Source organism: Chiloscyllium plagiosum, unplaced genomic scaffold, assembly GCF_037043375.1.
Source record: "Chiloscyllium plagiosum isolate Xiang-an unplaced genomic scaffold, Cpla_swu_hap1 HiC_scaffold_38, whole genome shotgun sequence".
Taxonomy (NCBI): domain Eukaryota; kingdom Metazoa; phylum Chordata; class Chondrichthyes; order Orectolobiformes; family Hemiscylliidae; genus Chiloscyllium; species Chiloscyllium plagiosum.
Genome location: NW_028270176.1, coordinates 4,721,681 through 4,742,579, shown reverse-complemented (window position 1 = coordinate 4,742,579; position 20,899 = coordinate 4,721,681). Strand labels below are relative to the sequence as shown.

The 20,899-nt window shown below is 48.7% G+C and overlaps 1 protein-coding gene across 2 annotated transcripts in view; it reads right to left on the bottom strand.

Moving 5' to 3' along the window:
* Positions 1–20,899, bottom strand: part of LOC122544240 (pregnancy zone protein-like) — a 321,085-nt gene that overhangs the window by 285,034 nt on the left and 15,152 nt on the right. For both annotated transcript variants that reach the window (XM_087980973.1, XM_087980974.1), the window contains exons 3-5: positions 9,993–10,161; positions 7,613–7,665; positions 6,050–6,070 (exon numbers count right to left, since the gene is read on the bottom strand). In XM_087980973.1, coding sequence (XP_087837099.1) covers positions 6,050–6,070; positions 7,613–7,665; positions 9,993–10,161 — 243 coding nt within the window. The remainder of the gene's footprint in view (positions 1–6,049; positions 6,071–7,612; positions 7,666–9,992; positions 10,162–20,899) is intronic.

The window sequence follows — 20,899 nt, the reverse complement described above, 5'->3', positions numbered from 1 at the left end:
AATTCCATTTTTGTCCATATGCCTCTCCAATGGCTATTTAAATGTCCTTAAAGTTGGCATCTCCACCGCATCGCTTCCACTTCCCGCTCCTCCGCCCTTGAACCCCGCCCCTCCAACCGCCACCAGGACAGAACCCCACTGGTCCTCACCTACCACCCCACCAACCTCTATGTACAGCGCATCATCCGCCGTCATTTCCGCCACCTCCAAACGGACCCCACCACCAAGGATATATTTCCCTCCCCTCCCTTATCAGCATTCCGTAAAGACCACTCCCTCCGTGACTCCCTCGTCAGATCCACACCCCCCACCAACCCAACCTCCACTCCTGGCACCTTCCCCTGCAACCGCAGGAGGTGCAAGACTTGCGCCTACACCTTCCCCCTCACCTCTCTCCAAGGCCCCAAAGGAAACTTCCATATCCGCCACAGATTCAACTGCACCTCCACACACATCATCTATTGCATCCTCTGCACCCGATGTGGCCTCCTCTATATTGGGGAGACAGGCCGTCTACTTGCGGAGCGTTTCAGAGAACACCTCTGGGACACCCGGACCAACCAACCCAACCACCCTGTGGCTCAACACTTTAAGTCCCCCTCCCACTCCACCAAGGATATGCAGGTCTTTGGACTCCTCCATCGCCAGACCACAACAACACGACGGTTGGAGGAAGAGCGCCTCATCTTCCGCCTAGGAACCCTCCAACCACAAGGGATGAACTCGGAGTTCACCAGTTTCCTCATTTCCCCTCCCCCCACCTTGTCTCAGTCAAATCCATCGAATTCAGCACCGCCTTCCTAACCTGCAATCTTCTTCCTGACCTCTCTGCCCCCACCCCAGTCTGACCTATCACCCTCACCTTGACCTCTTTCCACCTATCACATTTCCGACGCCCCTCCCCCAAGTCCCTCCTCCCTACCTTTTATCTTAGCCTGCTGGACAAACTTTCCTCATTCCTGAAGAAGGGCTTATGCCTGAAACGTCTATTCTCCTGTTCCTTGGATGCTGCCTGACCTGCTGCGCATTTCCAGCAACACTTTTTCAGCTCTGATCTCCAGCATCTGCAGTCCTCACTTTCTCCTTAAAGTTGGCAAGTCTACTTCTGTTGCAGGCAGACCGTTCCATGCCCCTGCTACTCTCTGAGTAAGGAAACTACCTCTGACAGCTGTCCTATATCTATCACCCCTCAATTTAAAGCTATGCCCCCTGAGACTAGCCATCACCATCCAAGGAAAAAGGCTCTCACTGTCCACCCTATCTAACCCTCAAATTATCTTATATGTTTCAGTTAAGTCACCTCTCAACCTTCTTCTCTCTAACAAAAACAGCCTCAAGTACCTCAGCCTTTCCTTGTAAGACCTTCCCTCCATACCAGGCAACATCCTAGTAAATCTCTTCTGAACCCTCTCCAAAGTTCCACATCCTTTCTATAAGGCGGTGACCAGAACTGTACTCAACACTCCAAATGTGGCCGCACCAGAGTTTTGTGCAGCTGTAGCATGACCTCATGGCTCCTAAACTCAATACCTCTACCAATAAAAGCTAACATACTGTATGCCTTCTTAACAACCCTATCAAACTGATTGGCAATTTTCAGGGATCTATGTACATGGACACTGAGATCTCTCTGTTCATTTACACTACCAAGAATCTTACCATTAGCCCAATACTCTGCATTCCTGTTACCCCTTCCAAAGTGAATCACCTCATACTTTCCACATTAAATTCCACTTGTCACCTCTCAGCCCAGCTCTGCAGCTTATCTAGTCCCTTTGTAACCTGCAATGTCCTTCAGCACTATCCACAACTCCACCGACCTTAGTGTCATCTGCAGATGGCACACCACTAGCAAGTGAACTCCAGGTTAAACATTTCCCATCAACCAGCACCCTCTTTCTTTTTTCAGCTGGCCAATTTCTAATCGAAACCGCTAAATCACCCTCAATCCCATGCTTCCATATTTTGTGCAATAGCCTTCAGTGGGAACCGTGTAGAGACCCTTGTTTTTTTTTCAGATTTATATAAATCTCATAGATTGTAACCAATGTCAGCTCTGTACATCTTGGTAGGCCTGATTTAGATAGAGGATCTAGATGTGCTGGAATATTCTTTGTCTTTGTTCTTTGTTCTTCGATTTGGAGATGGGTATTGAGGACAAAAATCTCTGAATTTGCAGACGATACTAAGCTAGGGAGAACAGTGAAGTGTGAGAATGATACTGAGCGACTTCAGAGCAACATTGACAAATTGGCCAATTGGAAAGACACCTGGCAGATGAATTTCAACGCAGAGAAATGTGAGATAATGCATTTTGGTTGAAGAAACATCGAGAAACAGTACAGGCTTAATGGTACAAATTTAAAGGGATTATCGGAGAAGGTGGACCTCAGGATTCATGTGCATAGTTCTCTGAACGAGGCTGGGCAAGTTAGAGCTGATGGTAAGAAGGCCTACGATTCCTGAGCATCATAAACAGAGTATAAAACCAAGGAAGCAATTCTCCATCTCGACAAATCACACTTGGAGTAATGTGTTCAGTTCTGAGTGCCTTATGAAGGGATACTAAAACCTAGGAGAGAGTGAATTACTAGAATGATAGCAGAACTGAGGGATTTTGGATAGCAGGAAAGAGTAGAGAAACTGGCCTGATTCTCCTGGGGGAAGAGAGGATTAGGAGGCGACCTTACTAAGGTGTTCAAAATGGTCAACAATTTTGGCAAGAAAAAGAAGGATATTCTGTTTCCATTAGTTAGTATGTCAGTAACCAGGGATCACAAATTCAGGATTGTCAGTGACGGAGGGGGGAGTGAGATTAGGAGAAATGTCTTAATATATATAAATGGTCTGGAAGAGGGCACTGTTGGTCTGATCAGCAAGTTTGCAGATGACACGAGAATACAGGAGGATATAGATAGACTGGAGAGTTGGGCAGAAAAGTGGCAGATGGATTTCAATCCAGACAAATGTGGGGTGGTGCATTTAGGCAAGACTAATTCTAGAGTGCATTATACAATGAATGGAAGAGCCTTGGGAAAAGTTGATGGGCAGAGAGATCTGGGAGTGCAGGTCCATTGTACCTGAAAGTTACTGCACAGGTGGATAGAGTGGTCAAGAAGGCATATAGTATGCTTGCCTTCATTGGACGGGGTATTGAGTATAAGAGCTGGCAAGTCATGTTAACATTGTACAAGACATTGGTTCGGCCGCATTTAGAATACTGTGTACGTTTCTGGTTGCCACATTACTAAAAGGATGTGGACGCTTTGGAGAGGGTGCAGAGAAGGTTTACAAAGATGTTGCCTAGTATGGAAGGTGCTAGCTATGAAGAAAGGATGAATAGGTTGGGTTTATTTTCTTAAAAAAAAGGATATTGAGGGGGGATCTGATTGAGGTTTACAAAATCATAAAGGGTATAGACAGGGTGGATAGAGACAAGCTTTTTCCCAGGGTGAAGGATTCAATAACGAGAGGTCATGCTTTCAAGGTGAGAGGTGGAAAGTTTAAGGGGGTTACATGTGGCAAGTACTTCACACAGAAGGTGGCGGGCGTTTGAAACGCGTAGCCAGCAGAGGTGGTAGAGGCAGGCACGGTAGATTCATTTAAGATGTGTCTGGACAGATGCATGAGTAGGTGGGGAGCAGAGGGATACAGATGCTTAGGAATTGACCAACAGGCTTAGACAGTACATTTGGATCGGCTCAGGCTTGGAGGGCTGAAGGGCCTGTTTCTGGGCTGTAAATTTTCTTTATTATTTGTTCTTTGTCTGCACTCAGAGTGATGTTGGGATTTGAAATGTGGGGCCTGGGAGAGTGGTGCAGGTGGATTCCATACTGGGTTTCAAAAGAAAGCTGAAAATGTATTTGAAGGTGATGAATTTAGAGGACTGTGGAAAATGAGACTAGCTTTATAGCTCTTTTAGAAGCTAGTATCGACATAGTAGGTCAAATGGCCTCCCTCTGAAGCATAGAATTTTATAGTACAAAGTGCAAATTTGAGGTAGGGGGTTTAGGAGATATTTTAATTCAGGTGTACTATGAGAAGTAAAACAGCAGGAAATGACAGGGACAGGAACTGAGACATAGCTTGAGAGGCTACCTGCACTTGCTATCACATCAGGCGTGTATGGAAACCTGCTGATTAGTGAGTCGATTTGGTCAATACTTCTAATCTTTAAAGGACAGATTTGGTATTCAATTTGTATTTAAGCCTTTGGGCATTTTTCTGCTCTCTCTTTTCTGAGAAATAGCTTCTAACATTTTCACAGTAACTTTATTTTGAATTAATAGTGTTGACAGTTAGTGGACATCCTGCAGTATGCATGAAGCCACAGACATACCTAAGTCATGGCAGTCTAAGAAAACCAGGTGGGTAGTGCAGGGGTCTCCTGAGTCCATTGTGCTTGCCAATTGGTAATCTGCTTCAGATACAGGTCTTTATGGGAGGCCAGCCAGAACCAAGCCACTCGGCAACTCAACTCAGGAGACAGGGATAAAGAATGGAAGAGCAATAGTTACAGGGGATTCCACAGTCAGAGGATCATCAGGATTTACAGGGACAATAAAGGTGATTCCAGGATGGTGTGTTGCCTCCCTGTTGCCAAACTCAATGACAGCAGGCAGCAGCTGTAGGCCATCCTCAGTGACAGGGAGGTCAGTCATGGTCCACAATGATACTAAGGACAAAGGTAGGAAGAGGGACAAGGTCCTGAAGCAGATTACAGGGAGTTCAGCAGAAATTTGCAATGCAGGACCTCAACAGCCGTAATCTCAGGATTACTCCCAATGCCACGTGCGAACTGAACATCAGAACAGGAGGACAGACTAATTGGACACATTGCCGGAGGGAGGGAATCCGATTCCTGAGACATTGGGAGCAGTTCTGGGGCAGGTCAGACCTGTACAACTGAGTGGGTTACACCTTAACACACTAGCACTGATATGCTCACAGGGAGCTTTACTCGTGCTGTTGGGCTGAGGTTTAAACTAGCTCAAGAGAAGGTTTTGGACAATGTAGGGGAATCCAATCTGAAAGGATATAATGTTAGTAAAGGGAAGTTGAAAAGATCCTGGAAGACTAGAAACGAGGAGAACCACGGCCTGGCATGAAGTGTATTTCAAAAGTGGAATGATATTGGAAGGACAAAGTTTCGGGCACTCTACCTGCATTCACATCAAAGCTGATAATCTGAAGACATAAACAAAAATAAGTGGGTCTGATCAAATTGCCATTATAGAAACTTGGTTGCAAAGTAACTGGAATTAGGAATTGAATATTCAACATTTAGGATGACTAAACAAGAAGGAAAAGTTGTGCTGATAATTAGTTTTGGCATCAGTACATTATTAAAGGAAGATTGTGGATTGGAGGAAGATTGTGTGAAACCTGCGTGGGTTAGACGAAGGAATAGGAAGGGAGTAGCAGCCATTGATTGCAGCAATTTATAGGCCACCAATTAAGTACGGCAGTGTAGGGCATGGCATTAATCAGGAGATATGAGAAGTACATAGCTTGAGCATTTACAATGTGTGACAATAGTACAGTGGTTCGCCCCCTCCGTATCTACAGGGGATACGTTCCTAGACCTACTGTGGATAGGAGCAAACCCAATCATTTTGATGAGAAGTTTCCCTGCCTGGCAGCCCCCTGGTTCTAGTAGGTTCCCTTTTACCTATTGCAGCCACGGTAAAACATGGGTAACTAAAATCACGGAAAACGATTCCATGGATACAGAATCGCCCTGTCCATACTTCTGCTGGGTGACTGAACTCAGTACTGAAGCTATGGAGGACAAGGGTTCCAAAACTGCTTCTCTCCAGCAGCGAGTTGATGAGCCAACTCAAAGTTGTGCTCATTTTAGATTTAGTATTTTGTAATGAGAAAGGATAAATTAATGAACTTGGTGTAAAAGGACTTGTAGTGACGAACAATCACAATATTACATTATGTCTGAAAAGGAGGCAGTTCATTCCGGTGGAATGGGAGCTGTTGTGTGTTTGGTCTGACTTTAACATTTGCATTAATGTTGGAATCTGTAGGCTGTACTCACCCAGATGGTTATCAGGGAATACTGCAAAAGACAGAAAAATAGAGACTGAGTGACTGAGGAAGAGGCCTCCAGAGAAAATAACAAAAACATCAAGGCCTGTTTCTCCTGATTCAGAGGACAGGAGAACAGGGTACTGAGCAGAGGGGTACTGGCTGGGGAGGTGAGAAAGGGAGCAGGTGGGGAAGGATACATTAGAGAGGGACAGAGGAAGAGGAATGTGTTCCAGACAATTAAAGCCAGCAGGGAAAGTGAAGAGGAGGAACAGTGAGCTGGAAAGAGAGAGAGAAGGAGAGAGGGAGACAGACTGAGAGAGACAGAGAGAGACTGGGAGGGGGAGCTGAGAGAGACAGACTGAGCCAGAAGCAGACAGACAGAGAGACAGGCAGAGAAAGAGAGACTGATGGACAAATAGAGTGTGGTGGAGAGAGACAGACAAACAGAGGTAGAGATAGAGGGAGATAAAGAAACAGAGATAACGAAAGAGTCAGAGAGTGCAAGAGAGACAGAGAGTCAGGAGTGAGATAGACCAGAACAGTTACTGACTAACAGAGAGAGACAGACAGGCAGAGAAAGAAAGAGAGAGGGAGGGATGGAGAGGCAGAGAGGGGGACAAAGATAGAGATAAAGAAAGAAAATGAGAGAGGCAGACAGAGACAGAAGGAGTGAGATAAAGACAGAGAGATAGATGGGGGGTAAGAGTGAAAAAGAGACAGAGAGTGAGTGAATGAAATAGAGAAACAATGAGAGGGATGGAGTCAGTGAGAAAGAAAAGTGACACATGATTAGATTCCCCTACAGTGTGGAAACAGGCCCTTCGGCCCAACAAGTCCACACCGACCCTCCGAAGCGCAACCCACCCATACCTATTCCCCTACATTTACCCCTTCACCTAATACTACGGGCAATTTAGCATGGCCAATTCACCTAACCTGCACATTTTTTGGACTGTGGGAGAAAACCAGAGCACCCGGAGGAAACTCACGCAGACACGGGGAGAACGTGCAAACTCCACACAGAGAGTAGCCTGAGACAGGAATTGAACCCAGGTCTCTGGCGCTGTGAGGCAGCAGTGTTAACCACTGTACCACCGTGTCACCCATAAATGGTGAGAGAGAAAGAAAGAGACGGAGATGGAGAGAGGGAGAGATAGACAGAATGAAAGAGAGAGATACAGAGAGAACAACAGATTCAGTAAGACAAAGAGACAGAGGGAGAGATGTAAAAAGACAGAGAGAGAGATTGCAAAAGACCAAGACAGAGTGAGAGAGACCGTCAGAGGAAGTGAGAAACAGAGAGATAAAGAGACAGCTACAGAGAGAGGAAGAAAGAATGTGACAGAGAAAGAAACCGAGAGATACAGACATAGACAGGGACAGACAGACACACACAGAGATAGAGGCACACACAGGGTAACATACAGACATAAACTGAGGCAGAGACGATATGTTAGAGTGAGAGAGAGGGAGAGAGGTACTGGGACAGTAAATGAGGGGATGGGTGAGGTGAGAAGACTGTCTGATTGAGCAGTTGGTGGAGTGCAAGGGCTACACAGAGAAATCTCACCTTTTCCTGAACAGCCATGAAATTCTCATTTAGTGTCACAATTCTGAACTTCACTGAAAGACAGAAGGCACAGTAAGATCCCAAACACTGAGACCAGCAATGGGATGTTCCCAACACCCAGTAATTTCACAGAGAACTTCAATCCACTGGGATCTGTACTCAAGCCCAGTCCCTTAACAATGCAGACAATTGTAAGACAGGAACAAGAGAAAGCTATTCAGCCCCTCTTGAGTCTGATCTATACAAACATGAAGATGTCTTTCAGCCCCATACTGCACAGATTTAGGTAGAGGCCATTCAGCCCCTTTTTGATTCTGTTATATAAGAACAAAATGTGGCCATTCAGCCCACTTGAGGCTGTTAGGCAGGAAAAGGGAGCCATTCAGCAACTTTCAAACCTGATGCACAGGAAAAAGAGACCATTCTGCCCTGCTTGAGACTGCTAGCTAGGAACAAGAGGAGACCAGACAGACTGTTGGGCAATTCTTCTATTAATTTAGATCTTATTTGTAAATTACTTCCTCCTTTCACCCTGGTTCCACACAGAGTCATAGAGTCACACAGATCAGAAAAAGGCCCTTCAGCCCAACTCGTCCTTGCTGACCAGGTTTCCTAAATTGAACTAATCCCATTTTCCTCCATATGGTCCATATCCCACTGAACCTTTCCTATCCATGTACCTATCTTGTAATTGTACTCACCTCTATCACTTCCTTTGGCAGCTCATTCCATATACGTACCACCCTCTGTGTGGAAAAGTCATCCCTCAGGCCCATTTTGAATCTCTCCCCTCTCACTTTAAATCTATGCCGTTCACCTTGACTATGCCCCTCATGATTTTATAAACCTCTTTGACGTCACCCCTCAGCTTTCAAAGCTTGAGGGAAAAACATCCCAGCCATTCCAGCCTCTCCTTGTAAGTCAAACATTCTAATCTCAGTAGCATCCTTATAAATCTTTTCCGCACCCTTTCTAGTTTATTAGCATCCTTCCTATAGCAGGGTGACCAGAATTGTGTGCAGTACTCCAAATGTGGCCTTACCAATGTATTGTATAGCCACAACATGACGTCCCAAGTTCTGTACTCAATAATCTGACTGACAAAGGCAAGCATGGTAATGCCTTCTTCACCACCCTGTCTTCCTGGATTAACACCTTTTCAAAATCTGAAATCTCCTCACTCAAATTTGAAATTGACCAATTCAACCTGCCAGGTCAGCGTGCCCCATGAGTCACCCCAGCCCCTTCCCATGCACACACAAGGGTCAACAATTTCTCCAGGGAGAGTTTTGCAAATGAACCTGGCCTTGACAGTGTGCATCTGTCATTACTCCTAACTAGCCTTGCTCTCTCGCAAAGCATTTACACAAGTGCAAGTATTTAGGCTAGGTCACACTAGCTGAGTTCACTTCAAAACTGATGAAATTTGTAATCCTGCTATTTCAAATGGATTTCAAAATGAATCAGAAAGGTCCTGGGTCAGCATTTTATTGGCCCCTTGTTGCCTTTGAGAAGACAACTGTGAGCTGTCATTTTGAACTGCTGGAGTCCACATGTTGTAGGCTGACTCACAATTCAGTTTGGAGGAAATTCCAGAATTTTGACCCAGCGACGCTGATGGAACGGTGATATATTTCTAAGTCAGGATGGTGAGTGGCTCAGAGGGGAACATGAAGGGGATGGTGTCCCCATGTACCTGTTGCCCTTGTCCTTCGATGGAAGTAGTCATGGGTTTAGATAATGCTACATGAGGATCTTCCTTGAATTTCTGCAGTGCATCTTGTAGGTAGTACACACTGCTGCTACTGAGCATCTGTGGTAGAGGAGTGAATGTTTGTGGATTTGAGGCCAATCAAGTGGGCCGCTTTCTCCTGGATGGTGTCAAGCTTCTTGAGTGTTGTTGGAGCTGCAACCATCCAGGCAAGTGGGGAGTATTTCATCACACTCCTGACTTGTGCCTCATCGAAGATAAACAAGTTTTGGGGAGTTAGATGAGTTACTCATTGCAGAATTCCCAGCCTCTGACCTGTTCTTGTGACTACTATATTTATATAACTACCCTGGTTCAGTTTCTGATGTATGTAACCCCACAGGATATTGGGGTATTCAGCGAAACCACTGAATGTTAATGGGTGATGCTTACATTCTCTCTTCTTGGAGGTGCTCACTGCTGGCATTTGAGGGGCACAATTGTGGGGGATTCAGTGATAGTGATGTCCAGTGCTGAGACAATGAGATCCTCTTTGCTTGGATGAAGTGGCTATGGTGTGGAACCTCTCCTGGTGACAACTTGCCGTTGAGATTTGCAAACTGGTTTCTTTCCAGAAACAAGACCCTCCCCTCCTCCTGAACTTTCCTGTCACACAAATTCAACACTCACCAGTTTGCCCAGCTTTGTAAACAGGCTTGTCTGTCTGTACAAATGTCCGTGGCTCATATCTTGCCAAAACAACATTCTTGCTGTCCTCTGAGGTCAGGTTTGGCCCTGATCGATGGACTGTAACCTTGATCAGTGGCGGACAGTCGAAAGCAAATTCCGTGTCTGCAACCTGCTCAAACAAATGCGCCACATGTCAGACCAATATCGGAGCTCAGGAACAGGAGGTTCAGCCCCTCCTCGAGACTGCTGGACAGTATCAGGAGAAGGACATTCAGCCCCTCAAGTCCATTGTGCAGGGAAAGGAAGAGCCATTCATGTGACCAAGAGGAATGCAAAGCAGGACAGGCCATTCTGCCACCTTACATTCTCCACCATTTCACCAGATTACGGCTGACATAGCTGTGACCTATATTCCACTGTGTGTGTGTGTGTGTGTGTGTGTGTGTGTGTGTGTGTGTGTGTGTGTGTGTGTGTGTGTGTGTGTGTGTGTCTGTGTATGTGTGAGTGTGTGTGTGTGTGTGTGTGTGTGTGTGTGTGTGTGTGTGAGTGTCTGTGTGTGTGTGTGTGTGTGTGTGTGTGTGTATGTGTATGTGTGTGTGTGTGTGTGTGTGTGTGTCTGTGTATGTGTGTGTGTGTGTGTGTGTGTCTGTGTATGTGTGTGTGTGTGTGAGTGTGTGTGTGTGTGTGTGTACACGCAGGCAGGCATGTGTGTAAAAGCAGAGAATTCTGGAAGTCCACATACCCTTTGTGTGAGGAAATGTTAGCTCTTGTCACACATGACCAGCTTGGGTTCAAATTCTGAGAACTAACCACCTGGGACCAAACATTCCCAGCTCTGGTGCTGCAAGAAATCACTTTTCTCCATTGACAAGGTCCAATTATCCAACCATTCAACTCCATCTCCACAGAATCAGTGTGCAGTGGATCATTCACATCAATACATACCACGGCCAAGTGAGATGAATATCACCATCCCAGGGTGCAGAATATCTTACATGGTTATCAATTGAAGACCCACTTCCCAATGCACCAAGACCTTCACCAAATACCTCAAATGTCTTCAGATTCATAAAAACATCGGTCACTGTCCAGCTGCTGTCTTGTGTGAGTGCGAAGACTGGGATCAGAGATAGGCTGCTGTCCTGTGTCAGTGTGAGACTGGGATCAGAGACAGGCTGCTGTCTTGTGTCAGTGTGAGACTGGGATCAGAGACAGGCTGCTGTCGTGGGTCAGTATGAAGACTGGGATCAGTGACTGGCTGCTGTCCTGTGTCAGGGTGAGACTGAGATCAGTGATAGGCTGCTGTCCTGTGTCAGTGTGAGATTGGGATCAGTGACAGGCTGCTGTCCTGTGTCAGTGTGAGATTGGGATCAGTGACAGGCTGCTGTCGTGGGTCAGTGTGAGATTGGGATCAGTGACAGGCTCCGTTCCTGTATTAGTTTCAGACTTGGATCAGTGACCAGCTGCTGTCCTGTACCAGTGTGAGAAGGGGATCCGTGACTGGCTGCTGTCCTGTGTCACTCTGTACACAGGGTTTAGTATCAGGCTGCAATCCTGTGTCTGTGTGAAACTGGGATCAACGTCAGGCTGCTTTTCTGTGTCAGTGTGAAGGTTGGGGTCAGTGACAGGCTGCTGTCCTGTGTCAGTGTGAAACTGGGATCAATGTCAGGCTGCTGTCCAGTGTCAGAGAGAAGAATGGGATCAGAGACAGGCTGCTGTCCTGTATCAGTGTGAACACTGGAATAAAGTATCAGGCAACGATCATGTGTCTGTGTTAAACTGGGATCACTGACAGACTGCTGTCCTGTGTCAGTGCGAAGACTGGGATCAGTGTCAGGCTGCGGTCCTGTGTCAGTGTGATGACTGTGATCTGTGACAGGCTGCGGTCCTGTGTCAGTGTGAATAGTGGGATCAGTGTCAGGCTGCGGTCCTGTGTCAGTGTGAAGTCTAGGGTCAGTGACAGGCTGCTGTCCTGTGTCAGTGTGAAGACTAGGGTCAGTGACAGGCTGCTGTCCTGTGTCAGTGTGATGACTGTGATCTGTGACAGGCTGCGGTCCTGTGTCAGTGTGAATAGTGGAGTCAGTATCAGGCAACGATCATGTGTCTTTGTTAAACTGGGATCAATGACAGGCTGCTGTCCTGTGTCAGTGTGAAACTGGGATCAGTGTCAGGCTGCTGTCCTGTGTCAGTGTGAGATTGGGATCAGTGTCAGGCTTCTGTCCTGTGTCAGTGTGAAGCCTGGGATCTGTGACAGGCTCCGTTCCTGTATTAGTTTCAGACTTGGATCAGTGACTGGCTGCTGTCCTGTGTCACTCTGAATGCAGGGTTCAGTATCAGGCTGCAATCCTGTGTCAGTGTGAAACTGGGATCAATGTCAGGCTGCTTTCCTGTGTCAGTGTGAAGGTTGGGATCAGTGACAGGCTGCTGTCCTGTGTCAGTGTGAAGACTTGGATCAGTGACAGGCTGCTGGCCTGTGTCAGTGTGAAGGCTGGGATCAGTGACAGGCTGCTGTCCTGTGTCAGTGTGAAATGGTGATCAGTGACAGGCTGCTGTCCTGTGTCAGTGTGAAGTCTGGGATCAGTGACAGGCAGCTGTCCTGTGTCAGTGAGACTGGGATCAGAGACAGGCTGCTGCCCTGTGTCAGTGTGAGACTGGCATCTGTAACATGCTGTTGTCCTTTGTCAGTGTGAGACTGGGATCAGTGACAGGCAGCCGTCCTGTGTCAGTGTGAGACTGGGAACAGAGACAGGCTGCTGTCCTGTGTCAGTGTGAGACTGGGATCAGTGTTAGGCTCCGGTCCTGTATTAGTTTCAGACTCGGATCAGTGACCAGCAGCTTTCCTGTACCAGTGTGAGAAGGGGATCCGTGACTGGCTGCTGCCCTGTGTCACTCTGAAAGCAGGGTTCAGTATCAGGCTGCAATCCTGTGTCTGTGTGACACTGGGATCAATGATAGGCTGCTGTTCTGTGTCAGTGTGAATAGTAGAATCAGTATCAGGCAACGATCATGTGTCTGTGTTAACATGGGATCAGTGTCAGGCTGCTATCCTGTGTCACTGTGAAACTGGGATCAGTGACAGGTGCCTGTCCTGTGTCAGTGTGAAGACTGGTATCAGTGTCAGGCTGCTGTCGTGTGTCAGTGTGAAGACTTGGATCAGTGACAGGGTACAGTCCTCTGTCAGTGTAAAGACTGGGATCAATGACAGGCTGCTGTCCTGTGTCAGTGTGAGACTGGGATCAGTGACAGGCTGCTGTTCTGTACCAGTGTGACCCTGGGATCAATGACAGGCTGCTGTCCTGTGTCAGTGTGAGACTGGAATCAGTATCAGGCAACGAAAATGTGTTTGTATTAAATTGGGATCAGTGTCAGGCTTCTGTCCTGTGTCATGTGTGACACTGGTGTCAGTGACAGGCTGCTCTCCTGTGTCAGTGTGAAGACTGAGGTCAGTGACAGGCTGCGGTCCTGTGTCTGTGTGAAGACTGCGATCACTGACAAGCTGCTGTCCTGTGTCAGTGTGAGACTGGGATCAGTGACAGGCTGCTGTCCTGTACCAGTGTGAGACTGGGATCAGTGACAGGCTGCTGTCCAGTATCAGTGTGAATACTGGAATCAGTATCAGGCAATGATCATGTGTCTGTGTTAACCTGGGATCAGTGACAGGCTGCTGTCCTGTGTCAGTGCAATGACTGTGATCAGTGACAGCCTGCTGTCCTGTACCAGTGTGATACTTGGATCAGTGTCAGGCTGCTGTCCTGTGTCTGTGTGAGACGGCGTTCAATGACAGGCTGCTGTCCTGTGTCAGTGTGAAGATTGGGATCAGGGAGAGGCAGCCGTTCTGTGTCAGTGTGAGATTGGCATCAGTGACAGGCAGCCGTCCTGTGTCAGTGTGAGACTGGGAACGGAGACAGGCTGCTGTCCTGTGTCAGTGTGAGACTGAGATCAGTGTCAGGCTCCGGTCCTGTATTAGTTTCAGACTCGGATCAGTGACCAGCTGCTGTCCTGTACCAGTGTGAGAAGGGGATCCGTGACTGGCTGCTGCCCTGTGTCACTCTGAAAGCAGGGTTCAGTATCAGGCTGCAATCCTGTGTCTGTGTGACACTGGGATCAATGATAGGCTGCTGTTCTGTGTCAGTGTGAATAGTAGAATCAGTATCAGGCAACGATCATGTGTCTGTGTTAACCTGGGATCAGTGACAGGCTGCTGTCCTGTGTCAGTGTGAAGATTGGGAACTTTTTCAGGCTGCTGTCCTGTATCAGTGTGAGACTGGGATCAGAAACAGGCAGCCGTCCTGTGTCAGTGTGAGACTGGGATCAGGGAGAGGCAGCCGTTCTGTGTCAGTGTGATTCTGGAATCAGAGTTAGGCTTCTGTCCTGTGTCAGTGTGAAGACTGGGATTAGAGACAGGCAGCTGTCTTGTGTCAGTGTGAAGACTGGGATCAGAGACAGGCTGCTGTCCTGTGTCAACGTGTGACCTGGATCAGTGACAGGCTGCTGTCCTGTGTCAGTGTGAGACTGGGGTCAGTGATATGCTGTTGTCCTGTGTCAGTGTGAAGAGTGGGATCAGGGACAGGCAGCCGTCCTATGTCAGTGTGATTCTGGGATCAGAGTTAGGCTGCTGTCCTGTGTCAGTGTGAAGACTGGGATCAGTGACTGGCTGCTATCCTGTGTCAGTGTGAGACTGGGATCAGAGACACACTGCTGTCCTGTGTCAATGTGAAGACTGGGATCAGTAACAGGCTGCTGTCCTGTGTCAGTGTGAAAACTGGAATCAGTATCAGGCAACGATAATGTGTCTGTGTTAAACTGGGATCAGTGACAGGCTGCTGTCCTGTGTCAGTGTAAAGACTGGGGTCTTTGTCAGAATGCTGTCCTGTGTCAGTGTGAAACTGTGGTCAGTGACAGGCTGCAGTCCTATGTCAGTGTGAAGACTGGGGGCAGTGACAGGTTACTGCCCTGTGTCAGTGTGAAGGCTGGGGTCTGTGTCAGGTTGCTGTCCTCTGTCAGTGTGAAATGGCGATCAGTGACAGGCTGTTGTCCGGTGTCAGTGTGAAGTCTGGGATCAGTGACAGGCTCCGTTCCTGTATTAGTTTCAGACTTGGATCAGTGACAGGCTGCTGTCCTGTGTCAGTGTGGTGACTGGGATCAGTGACAGGCTGCTGTCCTGTGTCAATGTGAAAACTGGGATCAGTGACAGGCTGCTGTCCTGTACCAGTGTGCTGCTGGGATCAATGACAGGCTGCTGTGCTGTGTCAGAGTGAATAGTGGAATCAGTATCAGGCAACGATCATGTGTGTGTGTTAAACTGGGATCAGTGTCAAGCTGCTGTCCTGTGTCAGTGTGAAGGCTGGGGTCTGTGTCAGGTTGCTGTCCTGTGTCAGTGTTAGACTGGGATCAGTGACAGGCAGCTGTCCTGTGTCAGTGTGAGACAGGGATCAGAGACAGGCTGCTGTCCTGTGTCAGTGTGAGACTGGCATCTGTGACATGCTGTTGTCCTGTGTCAGTGTGAGATTGGCATCAGTGACAGGCAGCCGTCCTGTGTCAGTGTGAGACTGGGAACAGAGACAGGCTGCTGTCCTGTGTCAGTGTGAGACTGAGATCAGTGTCAGGCTCCGGTCCTGTATTAGTTTCAGACTCGGATCAGTGACCAGCTGCTGTCCTGTACCAGTGTGAGAAGGGGATCCGTGACTGGCTGCTGCCCTGTGTCACTCTGAAAGCAGGGTTCAGTATCAGGCTGCAATCCTGTGTCTGTGTGACACTGGGATCAATGATAGACTGCTGTTCTGTGTCAGTGTGAATAGTAGAATCAGTATCAGGCAACGATCATGTGTCTGTGTTAACCTGGGATCAGTATCAGGCTGCTATCCTGTGTCACTGTGAAACTAGGATCAGTGACAGGTTGCTGTCCTTTGTCAGTGCGAAGACTGGTATCAGTGTCAGGCTGCTGTCGTGTGTCAGTGTGAAGACTTGGATCAGTGACAGGGTGCAGTCCTCTGTCAGTGTAAAGACTGGGATCAATGACAGGCTGCTGTCCTGTGTCAGTGTGAGACTGGGATCAGTGACAGGCTGCTGTTCTGTACCAGTGTGACCCTGGGATCAATGACCGGCTGCTGTCTTGTGTCAGTGTGAATACTGGAATCAGTATCAGGCAACGAAAATGTGTTTGTGTTAAATTGGGATCAGTGTCAGGCTGCTGTCCTGTGTCAGTGTGAAGACTGGGGTCAGTGACAGGCTGCTGTCCTGTGTCAGTGTGAAGACTGGGATCAGTGACAGGCTCCGTTCCTGTATTAGTTTCAGACTTGGATCAGTGACAGGCTGCTGTCCTGTACCAGTGTGAGAATGGGATCCGTGACTGGCTGCTGTCCTGTGTCACTCTGAATGCAGGGTTCAGTATCAGGTTGCAATCCTGTGTCTGTGTGAAACTGGGATCAATGTCAGGCTGCTTTCCTGTGTCAGTGTGAAGGTTGGGATCAGTGACAGGCTGCTGTCCCGTGTCAGTGTGAAGACTTGGATCAGTGTTAGGCTGCTGTCCTGTGTCAGTGTGAAGACTGGGGTCTTTGTCAGAATGCTGTCCTGTGTCAGTGTGAAACTGTGGTCAGTGTCAGGCTGCAGTCCTATGTCAGTGTGAAGACTGGGGGCAGTGACAGGTTACTGCCCTGTGTCAGTGTGAAGGCTGGGGTCTGTGTCAGGTTGCTGTACTGTGTCAGTGTGAAATGTCGATCAGTGACAGGCTATTGTCCGGTGTCAGTGTGAAGTCTGGGATCAGTGACAGGCTGCTTTCATGTGTCAGTGTAAAGACTGGGATCAGTGACAGGCTGCTGTCCTGTGTCAGTGTGGTGACTGGGATCAGTGACAGGCTGCTGTCCTGTGTCAGTGTGGTGACTGGGATCAGTGACAGGCTGCTGTCCTGTACCAGTGTGCCACTGGGATCAATGACAGGCTGCTGTGCTGTGTCAGAGTGAATAGTGGAATCAGTATCAGGCAACGATCATGTGTGTGTGTTAAACTGGGATCAGTGTCAAGCTGCTGTCCTGTGTCAGTGTGAAGGCTGGGATCTGTGTCAGGTTGCTGTCCTGTGTCAATGTTAGACTGGGATCAGTGACAGGCAGCTGTCCTGTGTCAGTGTGAGACAGGGATCAGAGACAGGCTGCTGTCCTGTGTCAGTGTGAGACTGGCATCTGTGACATGCTGTTGTCCTGTGTCAGTGTGAGATTGGCATCAGTGACAGGCAGCCGTCCTGTGTCAGTGTGAGACTGGGAACGGAGACAGGCTGCTGTCCTGTGTCAGTGTGAGACTGAGATCAGTGTCAGGCTCCGGTCCTGTATTAGTTTCAGACTCGGATCAGTGACCAGCTGCTGTCCTGTTCCAGTGTGAGAAGGGGATCCGTGACTGGCTGCTGCCCTGTGTCACTCTGAAAGCAGGGTTCAGTATCAGGCTGCAATCCTGTGTCTGTGTGACACTGGGATCAATGATAGGCTGCTGTTCTGTGTCAGTGTGAATAGTAGAATCAGTATCAGGCAACGATCATGTGTCTGTGTTAACCTGGGATCAGTGACAGGCTGCTGTCCTGTGTCAGTGCGATGACTGTGATCAGTGACAGGCTGCTGTCCTGTACCAGTGTGATACTTGGATCAGTGTCAGGCTGCTGTCCTGTGTCAGTGTGAGACGGCGTTCAATGACAGGCTGCTGTCCTGTGTCAGTGTGAAGATTGGGAACTTTTTCAGGCTGCTGTCCTGTATCAGTGTGAGACTGGGATCAGAAACAGGCAGCCGTCCTGTGTCAGTGTGAGACTGGGATCAGGGAGAGGCAGCCGTTCTGTGTCAGTGTGATTCTGAAATCAGAGTTAGGCTTCTGTCCTGTGTCAGTGTGAAGACTGGGATTAGAGACAGGCAGCTGTCTTGTGTCAGTGTGAAGACTGGGATCAGAGACAGGCTGCTGTCCTGTGTCAACGTGGGACTGGGATCAGTGACAGGCTGCTGTCCTGTGTCAGTGTGAGACTGGGGTCAGCGATATGCTGTTGTCCTGTGTCAGTGTGAAGAGTGGGATCAGGGACAGGCAGCCGTCCTATGTCAGTGTGATTCTGGGATCAGAGTTAGGCTGCTGTCCTGTGTCAGTGTGAAGACTGGGATCAGTGACTGGCTGCTATCCTGTGTCAGTGTGAGACTGGGATCAGAGACACACTGCTGTCCTGTGTCAATGTGAAGACTGGGATCAGTGACAGGCTGCTGTCCTGTGTCAGTGTGGTGACTGGGATCAGTGACAGGCTGCTGCCCTGTGTCAATGTGAAAACTGGGATCAGTGACAGGCTGCTGTCCTGTACCAGTGTGCTGCTGGGATCAATGACAGGCTGCTGTGCTGTGTCAGAGTGAATAGTGGAATCAGTATCAGGCAATGATCATGTGTGTGTGTTAAACTGGGATCAGTGTCAGGCTGCTGTCCTGTGTCAGTGTGAAGGCTGGGGTCTTTGTCAGGATGCTGTCCTGTGTCAGTGTGAAACTGTGGTCAGTGTCAGGCTGCAGTCCTATGTCAGTGTGAAGACTGGGGGCAGTGACAGGTTACTGCCCTGTGTCAGTGTGAAGGCTGGGGTCTGTGTCAGGTTGCTGTACTGTGTCAGTGTGAAATGTCGATCAGTGACAGGCTATTGTCCGGTGTCAGTGTGAAGTCTGGGATCAGTGACAGGCTGCTTTCATGTGTCAGTGTAAAGACTGGGATCAGTGACAGGCTGCTGTCCTGTGTCAGTGTGGTGACTGGGATCAGTGACAGGCTGCTGTCCTGTGTCAATGTGAAAACTGGGATCAGTGACAGGCTGCTGTCCTGTGTCACTCTGAAAGCAGGGTTCAGTATCAGGCTGCAATCCTGTGTCTATGTGACACTGATTTCAATGATAGGCAGCTGTCCTGTGTCAGTGTGAATAGTAGAATCAGTATCAGGCAACGATCATGTGTCTGTGTTAACCTGGGATCAGTATCAGGCTGCTATCCTGTGTCACTGTGAAACTAGGATCAGTGACAGGTTGCTGTCCTTTGTCAGTGCGAAGACTGGTATCAGTGTCAGGCTGCTGTCATGTGTCAGTGTGAAGACTTGGATCAGTGACAGGGTGCAGTCCTCTGTCAGTGTAAAGACTGGGATCAATGACAGGCTGCTGTCCTGTGTCAGTGTGAGACTGGGATCAGTGACAGGCGGCTGTTCTGTACCAGTGTGACCCTGGGATCAATGACAGGCTGCTGTCTTGTGTCAGTGTGAATACTGGAATCAGTATCAGGCAACGAAAATGTGTTTGTGTTAAATTGGGATCAGTGTCAGGCTGCTGTCCTGTGTCAGTGTGAAGACTGGGGTCAGTGACAGGCTGCTGTCCTGTGTCAGTGTGATACTGGGATCAGTGACAGGCTGCTGTCCTGTGTCAGTGTGAAGACTGAGGTCAGTGACAGGCTACTCTCCTGTGTCAGTTTGAAGACTGGGATCAGTGACAGGCTGTTGTCCTGTACCAGTGTGAGACTGGGATCAGTGACAGGCTGCTGTCCTGTGTCAGTGTGAGACAGCGTTCAATGACAGGCTTCTGTCCTGTGTCAGTGTGAAGACTGGGATCAGTGACAGGCTGCTGTCCTGTGTCAGTGTGAGACTGGGATCAGTGACAGGCTGCTGTCCAGTATCAGTGTGAATACTGGAATCAGTATCAGGCAATGATCATGTGTCTGTGTTAACCTGGGATCAGTGACAGGCTGCTGTCCTGTGTCAGTGCGATGACTGTGATCAGTGACAGGCTGCTGTCCTGTGTCAGTGTGAGATTGGGATCAGTGACAGGCTGCTGTCCTGTGTCAGTGTGAAGACTGGGATCAGTGACAGGCTGCTGTCCTGTGTCAGCGTGTGACTGGGATCAGTGACAGGCTGCTGTCCTGTGTCAGTGTGAGACTGGGATCAGTGACATGCTGTTGTCCTGTGTCAGTGTGAAGAGTGGGATCAGGGACAGGCAGCCGTCCTATGTCAGTGTGATTCTGGGATCAGAGTTAGGCTGCTGTCCTGTGTCAGTGTGAAGACTGGGATCAGTGTCAGGCTGCTGTCCTGTGTCCGTGTGAAACTGTGGTCAGTGACAGGCTGCGGTTCTGTGTCAGTGTGAAGACTGGGATCAGTGACAGGCTACTGCCCTGTGTCAGTGTTTGACAGCGACCAGTGACAGGCTGCTGTCTTGTGTTAGTTAGAAGACTGGGATCAGTGTCAAGCTACTGTCCTGTGTCAGTGTTAGATTGGGATCAGTGACAGGCAGCTGTCCTGTGTCAGTATGAAGTCTGGGATCAGTTACAGGCTGCTGTCCTGTGTCAGTGTGAAGACTGGGATCAGTGTCAGGCTCCGTTCCTGTATTAGTTTCAGACTTGGATCAGTGACCAGCTGCTGTCCTGTACCAGTGTGAGAAGGGGATCCGTGACTGGCTGCTGTCCTGTGTCACTCTGAATGCAGGGTTCAGTATCAGGCTGCAGTCCTGTGTCTGTGTGAAACTGGAATCAATGTCAGGCTGCTGTCCTGTGGCAGTGTGAAGGTTGGGATCAGTGACAGGCTGCTGTCCTGTGTCAGTGCGAAGACTGGGATCAGTGACAGGCTGCTGTCCTGTACCAGTGTGATATTGGGATCAATGACAGGTTGCTGTCCTGTATCAGTGTGAATCCTGGAATCAGTATCAGGCAATGATCATGTGTCAGTGTTAACCTGGGATCAGTGACAGGCTGCTGTCCTGTGTCAGTGCGAAGGTTGGGATCAGTGACAGGCTGCTGTCCTGTGTCAGTGTGGTGACTGGGATCAGTGACAGGCTGCTGTCCTGTACCAGTGTGCCGCTGGGATCAATGACAGGCTGCTGTGCTGTGTCAGAGTGAATAGTGGAATCAGTATCAGGCAACGATCATGTGTGTGTGTTAAACTGG